This window comes from Lithobates pipiens, unplaced genomic scaffold (assembly GCF_037356315.1).
Source record: "Lithobates pipiens isolate NorthernLeopardFrog02 unplaced genomic scaffold, aLitPip1_a1.2 Scaffold_3, whole genome shotgun sequence".
Taxonomy (NCBI): Eukaryota; Metazoa; Chordata; class Amphibia; order Anura; family Ranidae; genus Lithobates; species Lithobates pipiens.
In genome coordinates, this window is record NW_027507790.1 from 137,445,300 (window position 1) to 137,460,297 (window position 14,998).

Consider the following 14,998-nt stretch of genomic DNA (forward strand, 5'->3'; position numbering starts at 1 on the left):
AGTTTGTACACGTTTACAGTTCTTTTTCTTTGTAAGTAAATATGAAGCCCAACACATTTGAGTATTTACTGTTGACAGTCACATGAGATTCTAAAGTGCATTTACTTTAGCTTTAGATAGTGTTTCTTTATTTCTACTATTTTCTCCAAGTAAAACAATAAAAAATAAAGTTGACATTTGCATCCTAATAGAGTATTATAGCTTCTTGTCATGGGCCATGGCCAATAGTTCCAGCAATTATCAAATGGATGAGTAGACCTCCTAAAACCTCCTATGCCTGCTTACAATGAGGAGTAACAAAATCAAAATGTTGAAGAAATCCAGCGTAGTTAATCAATTTTTTCCTAGAGAATACATTTCTCTACACCTCACCTTTGCCAGTCATGTGACCAAGGAGCTAAGCACCTAACCATTATTTCTGCTAAAGAATTAACCAGTCATATCTCTTATCCTCACTTTCAACATAGATCTCATTGCTAGTAACATTGCTGACACAATAGAGCACCCAAAACAGCAGTTTACTAAGGAAAGGTACATTTTTCAGTCCTTCAGTTACTTAAGTATCCGTTCCAACAAGAGTATTTACAGAGATTTAGGTTAACTTAAAGAAAACCTTTATGGGAATTCTATATGGCAGCAATATTAAATAGACTGCTTGGTTTAGGGATGATATTCCATTTTTTTCTTCTGGCTAACAGGTATCTACAGATGCCTGCAAGCATTTTTTTTATGCAGAGCTACACAATGACAAAGCTCTTAAGAACACCCTAGAATTTAGGTTACTGGAAATTCTTCAGAGCATTTGAGAGTGCATGCAGGCACTTGTAGATGCTTTCTACCCAGAGGAGGAGCTTACTATCCATAAACTACACAACAGATTTTTAATTTGTCACAAATAACTAAAACAGTTTTCATTGCTTGAACTTCACTGTCCTTTTCACAGCACTTTATTGTGATGTCTGCATTTCATACATTTTCTTTCAAAACCTTTACCCCTGTCATTGACATCCTTTCATAGTTCCAGTTCCATTTGCCATTCTGATGGCTTATTCCATTTTTCAATAAATCATGATCTGTCTTATGAAGTCAATCAGGTTATGTCCAGTGCTTAAAGTGTTATGTTGCCTTTTTATGTTCCCTAAATGCTGCATTAATCCACAATGAGACCATGGAGACGTCTTGTAGATTGAATGTATATAGACACTTTGCAAACAGCAGACATGAGGTCCTTATAAAGACGCATACATAATAAAGTGCAGCACTTTATTGCCTATGTACTGTTTTAAAAATGATACCATTTAGTGCTGTACTTTAAAATGCATACTGAGGATACTTCATGGGGATCTCACACATTTTATTCTCTTCCAACATATTAATGAAAATATGTTCAGATACTGGACAGCATAGCATATATATATATATATATATATATATATATATATATATATATATATATATATATATATATATATATATATATATAAACCCATGTAAAAAATCATGTAAATACTCTAACAACCAACTGAAAAAATAATTTGGATAATACCCATGACTGTGTTGACAGTAACAGTCTCCAGTTACCCTGTAAACTACATACCCAAATTGGCTTTCTGCACATTGGCTGACAGTAATCTTACACACACACACAGAGCATGGGGAACAGTCGACTACAGCACACATCCATAATCATAACCTGCTAGTACTCATCTGCAGCATAGTGGTACTCCTCTCTTTTCCCCTGCAGGCTTTGATCTCATTGAAGCACCAAGTTTACCTGCCAATCTGACCAGCCCAGAATTCAGTCAGTGAGATGAGTCTTTGCATTTTGTGGGGCTAAATTTGGGGTGGTTGCTGGGTTTACCATAGAGCTATTTGTGGCTGCTTCTTCCACCATCCCTGCCTGTCTTTCTGTAACATACCTTTATTGCATTTAAAAGTGACCATATTAATGTATAGAAATGATGGCAAGGGGTTAGGAAACCACTTCTTAAATTGATTAATTAAACCAAAGTAATGATAATTGGACAGCTTGCAACAATGCCAAACCTTGCTTTAAGCATACACGGTCTGTCCATAATCCATAATAACAACATAACCTACAAAATGTATGCAACTTTCTCATTTTAGTTAGATTAGTTATAATTGTGACTAACATTAAAAAAAAAATCAATGATTATGGTAATCTGGTGTGTTAAAGGCTAAGTCCACCTAAAAATTATATTTCAGCTAAGTATGTAGGTTTAATCACTTGCCAAATTCTTATGTTTCTTGGGGATTCAATTGACTAGATGCTCTCCCCAGATTTTAAGTTTCTTCCACCTGCTGTAGCCTTTACAAAGTGTCCTGAAGGCTTCTAAACAATGTAGGATAAGGACATAAGTAGAAGCCTGATTTGTGAGAAAATAAAAATGTCAGCGAAACCTTGTGGAAAATGGCGGAGATACATACTGTATCAGGAAATTCTTACCATTTGAACCTCATAGAACTCTTAAAATTTGACAAGTGATTTATTAATCTACTGGTAATTTCATATTCTGAAATATCAGTTCTTGGTGGAACTGACCTTTAATAAATACATGAGGGTCTTTTCTTTACTTTATAGGACTCCATCATAAAAAAAACTGTCCATCTGACATTCGCAGATAACTTTACCTTTACTGGTACTGCCTTTTTTCTGCCTTTTTCTGACTCAGTGAGAATTTGGTAGTCCAACACCAACCCCTAAATCTTATCTTTGTTCTTGTTTCCAATTGGGAAATCAGAAAGGTTGGGTGATAACTGCATTCTGCTGAAGTCCTGCTGTGGCATCACTGGTGCTCGTGGAACCCTAAAGCTGAGCTAAGACCCTGCAATCCAAAATACAAAACATCTCTATTTTGAAAGAGAAATAATCAAATGAATTGGTATTTTGTTCATGCAAATAAAAAAGAGAATTATATTAAAATAAGAATAAATGAAAGCATGGTGGAAGAATTTGCTCTTTAACATATTTAAAATGTTGTTATAAAATGATGGTGTTGTTACATGTATTTATGCTGAAAATTATTTATATCTTTGAATTACATTGCAGTGACCTTACTAGATGATCTGATAATTTTATGAACACATACTAAAGACATGCATCAGCTGTATTGGAATCTGTTGAAGGAACTAAAATTAAAAGAAAATGTTACAGTACACAATTGCATTTATTTAGTAACACAGCTGTAGAGTCACATGCAAAATCTTTTTTAAAGCAACTAAAGAGCTCCCTCTCTATACCAACTGCTAGATTACATCACCATTGCTTATATTCTTCTAATACAAGTCATTAGACTATATCAACTCCATATCATTTCACCTCTTATAACATCACCCTTGCTATGGAGCAGCTGTATCTTGGAATGGTGGTATACAGACGGAACTGCTTTGCCAAAACTTTAGTATGTGTACTTAATCAATCTGTTTATCTAGTAATTCTACACTATAGTTATCTGCTGAACACAGTAAAATGTTCTAATATTTTAGCTCTTCCGTAATGCATACTGAAACATGTATAATCGCAATGTTGATTGTCACATTGCTATATCCTAAGTATAGCAACATTTATACAGTTTTGGGCCTACCAATAAATCAGTAATTTAAAGAATAAAAATCAATTTTATTCTCTACATGCTATATGGATTAAAAATGTTAAAAATTGTATATTATTTTGGATATTAAAAGGTTTGTTGGTTTTTAGGAATATAAATCTTGGCACATCAGTTTGCCTGGGTTCACTTGCCTGTACCACACATTTGCTGGCAAATGTTTAAGCTGATTAGTGCCAAAAATTATTTGAAGCACAGTTGCAACATTTGAGTAGAAAATATGTTGCCAGAAAATGAAGCACAGACACTCTTCATATTATTAAACTTGTTTTTTTGTTTGTTTTGTTTTTTGCTTTTAAAAAAGGTTCTGCATTTGGAGAATTATTTGAAAAAAAAAGTAAACAAAAAAAAAATGACTACCAGTATCCTTACGAGCTCTGCCTACCAAAATTTAGGGCAGAAAGCCTGCAGTACCCTTTAGGCACCAGTCTACATGCCCTTCAGGACTGAATGCATTTGGAGAAAATGCACTGTTTCCAAATAATTGGTACTCATGCTTTCCAGCCCCATTAGTGCCTAGGAGAATGTTGGAATAGGTGTGGGGTTTATATGCAGCATAGTTGTGCATCTGTGGAGGCTTTACTAATTTGCTTCCCACTTTTGTCTTCCTTTCCAAAGTAAGTGCTCTTAACTACTGCAAGCCCCTCTATTATACCACAATTTACCACACAGTGTATGTGTTTTTTTCAATTCTCCTGCTAAATACCATTTTCCACATCATTGATGTGTGGTCATGTGACCACCCACCGCTCTTCTTCCCCGATCTAAGGACTAAAGAGGGAGGGGCTAAGATCCTCTGAATATGAAAATTCGGATTAAGAAAATTAGAAATTTCGGAAATTGGAGAATTCTAAATTTCAGAAATTCAGAATTTCAGAAATTTGCAATTTCAGAAATGTGAAATTCGGAAATTTGAAATTTCGGAAATTGAAAGTTTCTTAACTTCTGAATTTCCAAAATGTTTAATCTTTTAATTTTTGAAATTTCACAATTTCCCAAATTTTACAATTTACAAAATTTTACAATTTACAAAATTTTCCAATTTACAAAATTCCAATTTACAAATTTTGGATTTCTGAAATTCCAAATTTCGGAAATTCTGAATTTCTGAAATGTAGAATTTTCCAATTTAAAAAATTTCAAATTTTCTAATTCCGAATTTCCGAAATTCAGAAATTTTAAATTTTCTGAAAAAACATTCGGAAATTCCAAAATTTTAATTGAAAACACAAATTTGGAACTAAACAAATTGCACATGTCTAGTAAATATCTTTATAAATAAATGTCAATTTCCACAATATGTTATTGCAATCAACTCTGGATACACTCTATGGCTAAAGGTATGTGGAGAACCCTCCAAATTATGAGCTTAGAGTGAAACTTACTGTTAAAGCTACAGCATACAAATGAACTTTTCTGTTCCAGCATGAATGTCTATAAATATGGTGGGCTCCATTCACAAAGCAGTATGTTCCCCTTTAAAATATGAAGTAAAATATTTTGCACAGCATTTTTCAAAAGATTTTTTGGCATTCACAAAAAAATTATTTTACTATTTAAATACTGCATGAGTTATTTTAGCAGTGAAAATATGCCATAATTTATCACCTGGCACTATCTGCATTAATAAATAGATGTTGTTAAGGAGTGGGCAGCTGTCTGCGTGCTTAAAAAGCAGTATACAACATGGTTGTTAAGGAGCGGGCAGCCACCACATCCCTAACAACCGATGAGTTATCAGCTGCTAGTGGGGTTCCCCGCTGACAGCTGAATGTAAAAAATAGAATTGCTGGCAATAAAAAAAGTGAAAAAAAAATGGTGTGGCCCCCCGAAGGGCCTGGTATGGATTTTGAAGGGAGCCATGATAAAATAAAAAAATCCTACCAGACCCTTATCCTAGCATGCAGCCCAGCAGGTCAGGAAAGGGAAGGTATGAGTGAACACCCCTCAAACCATACCCAGCCACATGCCCTTAACATAAGGTGATTTGGGGGCAAGAGGGCTACCCACAAAGCACCCTGACCCCATGTTGATTGGGACAAGGCCCCTTCCCCACAACTCCTTTAACAAGTGGGTCCCCAGATCCAGGCCCCCCTTCTATGTGAATGAGTAGGGGTACATAGTACCCCTACTCATTTACCAAAAAAAGTGTAGTCTAAAAAAACACATTAGAAGTTTTTGACAAGTATTTTATTTAAAAAAGAAAAAGAAAAAATGTCCCCCGGTATAGATCCATCATCAGTCATGATGCCTGCCACCACCAATGGGTTTTTGTGTGGCATTTATGGAGCATTATGCAAATATAAACCAAGGCTAATGCCACATACACACGATCAGAATTTCACCCAGCAAAAGACAGATGAGAGCTTTTCATCGGAAAATGCGACCGTGTGTATGCTCCATTGCAATTTAGCTGGCCGAATTCCCGCCAACAAAAATTTGATAGCATGTTCTCAATTTTCTCAATGGAAAAACTTGCTATCGGAAATTCCGATCATGTGTATGCAATTCCGATGGGCAAAAACTCACACATGTTTAGATTCAACTACGAGATGGAAGCTATTGGCTACTAGGTATTGAACTTCCTTTTTCTAGTGTTGTATGTCACTGCATTTTTGGCGGTCGGAATTTGGTGTGACCGTGCGTAGGCAAGACAGTTTGAGCGGAATTCCGTCAGAATTCTGACGGGAAAACCATCAGAGCTTTTTCCGACGAGAATTCCGATCATGTGTATGTGGCATAACACCATGCTAGAAAGAAAGGGAAGGGGAATTGAAATTAGCTGCCAGCATTCAAAAGCCAAGACACAGACTCCATAATCAGTAATATATACAAATAGTGCAGCAATAGAAAATTAAATAAACTAGCATATTATCTTAGCAAAGTCCCTAAGGAATAAATTCAATCACATTATTTGGGTATAAATCCAAATAAGACATACAGAGAATGAGTTAAAAAAATCCCATAACAAAAGTCCATGAAATAAGTGGTGAACATAGAATCCTCATCCTTGCTCTGTGTAACAAGGCACACTTCAAGTGAAGAGAAGGTGATGACCCTGAAACCAGAAAGAATCCTGCTCCACACCCAGTGCAAGTTAATACAAACTGCTTACCAGCTGTATATGACCCCTGGATTATAGTGGCCTGGCTGAGCATAGGGAATTAGGTCTCCTCAAAATCTTAAATTCTCTCTTCACTTCCACCGGTCCCACAACAAAATTTGTGCGAATGACTTCCTCAATGCACAAGTTGCTTTTCAGCTTTCAGTTTTGACCTGAAGCTCCTTTTGGCTTCTCCTTCAGCAGAATTTCCCCCTGCTTCTGAAGTGCAGGGGTTGATATGACCATTTTACTGATAAGATCTCCAGTGGAATAGGCACAATTTTGCCTCCCGTTATGACCCATGTTTCACCAGTGGGTCATAATCAGCTGTTCCCCTCTGTGGATAATGTTAGGTCTCTGCAATGATCTGTCTCCATGTATCCCTGTATCTCCAATATTCTCCTGTCAGCTCTCAATCACGGGAACAGATAGCATATGGCGATTCCAAATGATAAACACAGCAATAGATCTAGTGCTTTCTGCATACATTTTAATCCAGAAACCAAGAAAAAAGTGGCATACTCACATAAATGAGCACTTAAGCAGGACTACCTGGTACAGACATATCAGTAAAACACTTCCGAGATAGCACGGGATTATATTCAATCAAAAATCGAAAATGTAATTGATCAATTTAACACACAACTACAGCTGATGACCAGGCAACCAACCCTGCCCTATAGAGGTGGATTAGTTACCTGGTCATCAGCTGTAGTTGTATATTAATTGATCAATTGAATTTTTGATTTTTGATTGAATATCATCCTGCTATCTTGGAAGTGTTTTACTGATACGTCTGCACCAGGTAGCACTGCTTAAGTGCTGATTTATGTGAGTGTACCACTCTTTCTTGGTTTTGGGATTAAAATTCATGCAGAGAGCACTAGATCTTTTGTTTTGTTTTTCATTTAGAATCACTTTATGCTATCTGTTCCTGTGACTGAGAGCTGACAGGAGAATATTGAAGATACAGGGATACAGGGAGACAGATCATTGCAGAGACCTAACATTATCCACAGAGGGGAACAGCTTATTATGACCCACTGGTGAAACATGGGTCATAATTAGGGATGAGCCAAACACTCCCCCAGTTCAGTTTGCACCAGAACATATCAAACAGGCAAAAAATTCAGCAGAACACACAAACACCGTTAAAGTCTATGGGCCACAAAATGAATAATCAAAAGTGCTAATTTTAAAGGCTTATATGCAAGTTATTGTCATGTTTGGGGACTTGGGTCCTGCTCCAAGGGACATGTATCAATGTAATTTTTCTTTTAAACTAGCATTTTTTCAGGAGCAGTGATTTTTTAATGTATCTAATGTATTTTTAATGCTTAAAGTGAAACAATAAAAATTAAATATTCCTTTAAATATCGGGCCATATGCTCTTTTTTTCAATGAGTTTCATCTATACTGCCGAGACCTGACAATTCATTACAGCCGCGATCAGTTTTAAATGACAATTTTTCTTTTAGAAATGTCATTTTGCTGTGGTACTGTTCTAAACATGGGAAAAATGTGACACTTTACAGGCACACTCCCCAGGCACGATATTTAAAGGAATATTTCATTTTTATTGTTTCACTTTAAGCATTAAAAAAATCATTGCTCCCGAAAAAACTGCCATTTTCAACACATTTTTTGCATTGATACATGTCTCCTGGGGCAGGACCCAGGTCCCCAAACACTTTTTTATGACAATAACTTGCATATAAGCCTTCACAATGAGTATATTGTTCGGTGTTCGCAGAACATCCGTACAACCAAAATTCGGCCTGAACTTATGCTCGGGCCAAACCATTCACCCATCCCTAGTCATAATGTGAGGCACGATTGTGCCTATTTCAATTGAGAATCATCTTCTTCTTGAGATTTTTAATATGCTCCTGGGTTCTCGTCAGTAGGATGGTCATATCAACCTCTGCACTACGGAAGCTGGGGGGGGGGGGGGGAATTCTGCTGAAGAAAAGGCAAAGAAGCTTCAGGTCAAAACTGAAAATGGAAAAGCAACTTGTATCTTGAATAATTTGCACTCATTTTTCAGTGGGACTGGGGGGATTAAAGAGAACATTTAAAGTTTTGGAAGACCTAATTCCCTATGCCCAGTCGGACCACATATAATCTAGTGGTCATATACAGCTTGGAAGCAGTTTGTATTAACTTACACTGGGTGTGGAGCAGGATTCTCTCTGGTTTCAGGATCATCGTCTTCTCTGCTTCACTTGATGTGTGGATTGTTACATGGAGCACAGATGAGGATTCTATGTTCACCACTTATTTCATGGACTTTTGATATGGGATTTTTTTAAACTCATTCTCTGCATGTCTTATTTGGATTTATACCCAAATAATGTGATTGAATTTCTTCTTTAAGAACTTTGATGAGATCATATGCCAGTTTATTTCATTTTCTAGTGCTGCGCTATTTGTATATATTATTTACGGAGAATTTTCAGCGTTGCTCAGGCTAGTGAATTGAACGTTTCAGGATTGCATGTGATATTTAGGCAAAATGTGTCCTGATACCTAAATATCTTGTGCGAGTTCATTCTGTGAATGAAGCCCACTGTTTAATGAGATTGATGTGGAGGAGATTGAGTGATCTGCCTAGAGCCCTGACCTCAATCCTGTTGCAATTTTTATCAAGGTTTTCTTGGTCCACAATAAATACCTCACCATACACATACTCTTTTGGCCGAATGGGCAAAAAATGTCACAGTCTCTTTCATAAATCTTATGGAAAGCCCTCTATGAATAATGTAAATATCACAAAAGTTGCAAAAGGGAAGGGGTGGTAACTCCACATTAATGCTCATGGTTTTGGAATGGAAAAAAAGCTCATATAGGTATAATGGTCAGGCAGCCACAAACCTTTTGCCATGAAGTGTAATAAAATATTTAAATGAACAAGTAGAACTTAGAGTCTACATCTTCAGACATTCTTTTTTTTTTCTTATTTAAAATAACCCATTGACGTTTACCATTACTTTTTTTATTAAATACATACTGTAGCTGCAACAAATACATTTTAAATGGGGTTAATAATATACAGTTAAGTTTTGTACAGATTTGAGGGCTAAAGTATGATTAAAAGAAACCTTTGTCAGATGGATACCTCTTAAGTCAGGAGGTCTCAAGCTGGTGCCACCCCAGCTGTTGCGAAACTACAAGTCCCATCATGCCGCTGCCTGTGGGAGTCATGCTTGTAATTTTCAGCCTTGCAATGCTTCATGGGACTTGTAGTTTTGCAACAGTTGGAGGGCTGCCAGTTTGAGACCCCTGTCTTAAGTCAATACAGTGTCTACTCCATTTTCTGACTATAACATAATCTAATGCTGAGAAATGACCCTCCAACATACTGTCTGCCTTTTTTAGCTGCTCAACAGTGTCGAGGACAGGTCTTCTGCTCAGCATATCTGTTACTGTAGTAGGAGCTTCATTGAAGGATACATTCTATAAAGACGATGCTAATATGCATATGCATGGAAATACTAGTGTGCATTTTACATGTAAAAGTAGTCTAAAATGCCTTTTTAAGGAATGTCATAAATGCTTGAAATGATGACCTTAAAATCTTTCAAATAGAAAGAAACAATAACAGAAGGGAGAATGGGGAAACAGATAGTGAAAGAAAGTATATTACTTTATGTATAATGCAACATAACAGTCATAAAGCAGAAGGATGTTACAGCTAAATTATTGACTGTGTGTTTTGTATTTGAACAGATGACACAATTCATGAATCAGCTGAGCCATCCCGTGGTGAAAATTCAGCACCTATACTGAGAATACCAAACTGGCTTTTGACAACCCTGTTGTTTCTCCTGGCAATGCTTTTGACGTTATAGCACAGTATACTTCACAGACCAGCTGCAGAATATAACAGGGTCTTGGAACATCGAAGATCCACCTAATTGCTTCACCCGAGAAAGAACCTTTTTTCTGCTTTTCATTTATTTCTTATTTTTTTTCCCCAATATCAAGTGAACTTGAATTCCAGAAAAATAAGTACTTAATATACAATACAATATAGACAAAATATTTGTTTCCAGGACGTTTTAAAAGGAACTTAAAATGACATGCCAAAATTTAATAGCATCACTAGTGAAACAAAGTTCTCTTATCATTTGATCTTAGGAAATCACACACTTTTGTGCAGACAGTCAAGGAGACACTAACCAACAAAAATGGATTTTGGATGAAATGAAAAAGAATGTGCAACAAGATTCAGCTTTGATGAACAGCACTATTAACAAATGTGGTTAAAACAGTGATAATGTAAATTTCCTGAGGGGTCCCAAGGAAATGTCTATCTAAGAAGATGATATTGACCCTCCTAAGCACTCTTACCTGCACTAAGGGATAAGCAGAGGGGCATGGGGGATTTTTATTAAATATTATTTTTTTTATATATTTTAAGTCATCTAGAGTGCAGAATGCTGTTCTACTATTTAAATTATAGGCAGATAATACCATAAAATAGATCTCCAAGGTGCTATAATTTTATTTTGCTGTTTCACAACTCACATGCATTTTGTACATAAGATGACCATGCTTAAAGTCTTGGAGGCAGTCATAGATAACTGCCCTGGATCACAGTCCTACAATATATGTGAAAACAAATAAGTCTGTTACTGAACTTAAGTTTTTATCATTTTTTTGTACTGAACTGACTTCATTGTACTGTTATAAAACAGTCTCAAGAAATTATTTATCAGAATGATATGCATGGTTTTTAATCAACTGCAAAGAAAAACAGTCTGACCCTGAAAGATAGTCAAGTGAGGTTTTAACCCCATTTGAATCCAGCTGTAGGGACAGAATGACTGCAATACATTGTGTTGCTATCTACCCCAATAAGTATAAACAACAAAATTGCATTTTGCTTGTTAAATGGTGAATTCAGATGGTTCCCAAAGATTTTAAGGACATGTTTTCAAACTGATATATGCATAACCAAGGAATATTTAAACTAATGGATGGATACATGTTTTTTCTGCTTAAATAAGTAGTTACTGATAAATCTCTAACAATGGGACAAAACTTGGTTGAATAAATGGACAGCTACCTATTGTTTTGTTGGAACATTCAACTATGGACACTTGATAACTTTTCAGGGTGCCTTGAGTTTTATTTTTCTGTTTTATTATGTTTATTATTGATGTATAGCAAAGGACATGACTCAGACACTTCATATTCACCAAATGTACTTTACGTAATAAAGCCTTTAACAAACTGTGATTATGTTTAATATAAAAAAAAAAGAAAAAAGTAATCAAGTACAATAATACTTTTAATATATTTGTATTTGTAAAAAAAAAAGGTTCAAACATACACAAATGGTCATAGTTAGTCAAAAAATTTGTATAACTTTCACAACTATGTGTTTCCTCTAGATCAAAATGCAATGAGAGGTACAACTAGAGCCTTCAAGACTTCTCATTGACCTGGGTTGCTTTATTCTAGAACAATAGTATTATGCAATTTTATTTTTCATCATAAACTACAATAAAGCACAGACAAGTAACCTAAGAAAAAATTATTGTATTATGCTGTAGGCTTATTTGACAACAATGTGAGTCATTCATATAATGTAGATCCTCATTGAACATATTTACAGTGTTAGCACAAAAATCTACCTACAAAGTTATAAAAGGAAAAAAAAAAACGAAAAAATAACCCAGGACTAATTTTATTCTTAAAAGCAATTATAAATGAAGTCTACACTCTTTAACAGCCATTAAAAATTCAGTGATATAGTAACAATAAAATATATATGACACATGCATTAGGTTGTTTTACATTACAATAAATTTGGTATTTAAAATGTGTTTGCAATACAACTGCTGCTTCTGTGCATTATTGTTGATGGATGTTAATGCATTTACCAGCCTTAACATTGATTTAGATGTTCGTGTTTTAATTATTATTTTGGTTTTATAAAGAAAAAATAAATACATTTGGTTTCCCTCCTTAAAACAGCTCCTTCATAATAACAGAACATAAATCCCAGTGCTGGTAAACTTATAGGTTTAAATAACCGGAAGATAGTAAAAGTGTATTAATAAAGCAGATAGAATCAAACAAGCAAAATCATAAGAAAGGGTATCCCCACTAATGTTAACTTTTTTTCGTTTCAGCTAAATTGCCTTTTGAAACAGGTTCAAGTTGTCTTTTTGCATTATACTTCACTTCATGCTGCTTTGGGCGATGTGAGTGAATAGTATGTAAAGCGCTGTGTAAATTGAAGACACTTTATAAATACTTGTTATGAATAAATAATGCAATGTAATAAATAAATAATACAGTTTTGTGACTGGCTGCATCAGTTACCTGCCAGTGCACCATTTTAAGGAACAACTTGCCTCTGTATTCATAGACAATTTGACTGGGAACAAGAGAAATCTTGTGATGGACAAAGAAATCATTGAAGTAATGGAACATTGAAAGACTATTTTCTGTAACATTTACAAAACAAATTTTAAGGAATTTGGGGCAAATATTAAAGCTGCTCATTGCACTTAAGTCTCTTTGGCTTTCTTTTCTTTCCTCAGCTACTTTCTCTTTCTCTTTTTTTCCCCATATACTATTATGGCCCAGGATGGGTACATTTTTAACCCATTTTCCTGGTGGCCAGAGGCTTTGCAACCTGAAGCAGGGGGATTAAGCATTAGTCTGTTTGGTGGATACTGTGTATCCTTTAATACACAAGATAACATTTCATGTTAGATTAGAATATTGTTTTGTACTATACCTTCTTGGATGGCAAAGATTATAAGAAAATGAAAAAACAACATTCTTTAAATTCTGTATTATTAGCAACCTATGTTGTATATAGTGTTTGATAATAAAGTATTAATTCAATTCTTATGTCTTTTCTAAGTGAATACATTAGAATTTCAGACCACAAAAATAAAAAAATAAACAATCATGACTTTCATCAAATGAGGCTTGAAAGCAACAAAAAAAGGTTCATCTATAAAACATGATCATTCACCACTGTCCTCACTGACTCATGACCCAGAACAACACAACATGTAACTATCAATGATGTTTTGTACTAAATGTTTATAGAACTGATGTTAGAGCCCTGTGTATTTTTGGCATGTTGGGATAAGGGAACATAGGGATTTTTGGTAATTTTTGGGGGGTCTTATATTCATGATGGCATACTGCCCTCCATGCAAATTTACCATTCATGTGGTATATTTAAATTAAAGGTGAGCCTTAGAAAGAATGATTAACTCATACATCATATGTTAGCCATTTAAACTTTATGTAGTACATTTTGGGTCTGAAAGAGCCACAATCTTCATGGTCCATTAATCACTGTAAGATTATAAGTATCTCAAATATATTTTAAGGGTTTTACTCAGTTCTGTTAACTTGCCATGTAACTTTGTGGTTACGTATTTTAATTTCTACCCTGTTTCTGTTACTTCTGCTCTTTCTGTCTTTCTCCTTTCAAGAAGTGAATGAGCAGATCTGTCCTACTTTTTGGTACCATCAAATTTATTTCGAGGTACCCCCAAACCTTTCTCAGATCTGAGCTAAATTTTTCTATGATAAGCTTACTGCCATTGTCTGTGCAGATTCATAGATGCTGGCATGTTGGAGGTTACCCATGAGGCTACAAAATCTGTTTTTTCATATTTACTCCTGACATCCCATTGAAACCACTCATTGTGTGTGCATCTGGGTAAGAAAGTCCAGCTCAGTGTGGTCCTGTGCTTGTACTTCCCTGCTTTGCACTTACTATTCATTGAGTGCTGTTTTGCAATGCTTACATTATATCAATTAAAAAAAAATGTAAAAAAAATTCATAAATTGTATTTGTATATACACGTGTCCGTACAAATAAACTTAATTAAAAAAGTAAATCTTGTTTCTTTCTTTGGCTTTGCTCTATCTGGAATTTTAAGTTATTCGTTTATGAAAATTAATAGTTTAAATTTACTGCATCATCTGAGATTAAATATATCATGATTAACAAAGTAAAATCTGTAAACGAAGTCTTAGATAAATACACATAAAGAAATACTGTGCATGTCATGATCTTGAATACTTTATTGAATACTTTATTAAATAGCCAGCAGGGACATCTGATGGGTTTTATGTTAAGACACTGCTCTATATTCAGAAGCAAGAGCCAGCAGCTACCACCCAGTTTGCAGACATGGAATAAAAACAAACAAAATAATTTCCTTGCGTTCGCAACAACTGAATATAAATAAAGACTACTGCATCTACTACAAAGTCCAGA

At 35.1% G+C, this 14,998-nt stretch overlaps 1 protein-coding gene across 5 annotated transcripts in view; it reads left to right on the forward strand.

Annotated features, from left to right (window-relative positions):
• Window positions 1–14,615, forward strand: part of EFNA5 (ephrin A5) — a 566,034-nt gene extending 551,419 nt beyond the window's left edge. For 2 of the 5 annotated variants that reach the window (XM_077462314.1, XM_077462312.1), the window contains 2 exons: window positions 1,745–1,801; window positions 10,462–14,615. In XM_077462314.1, coding sequence (XP_077318440.1) covers window positions 1,745–1,801; window positions 10,462–10,583 — 179 coding nt within the window. In that variant the 3' untranslated portion in view covers window positions 10,584–14,615. Of the gene's footprint in view, window positions 1–1,744; window positions 1,806–10,461 lie in introns of all 5 variants that reach the window. The other 3 variants (XM_077462316.1, XM_077462313.1, XM_077462315.1) reach the window with 2 other exon arrangements.
• The last annotated feature ends 383 nt before the right edge of the window (window positions 14,616–14,998 follow it).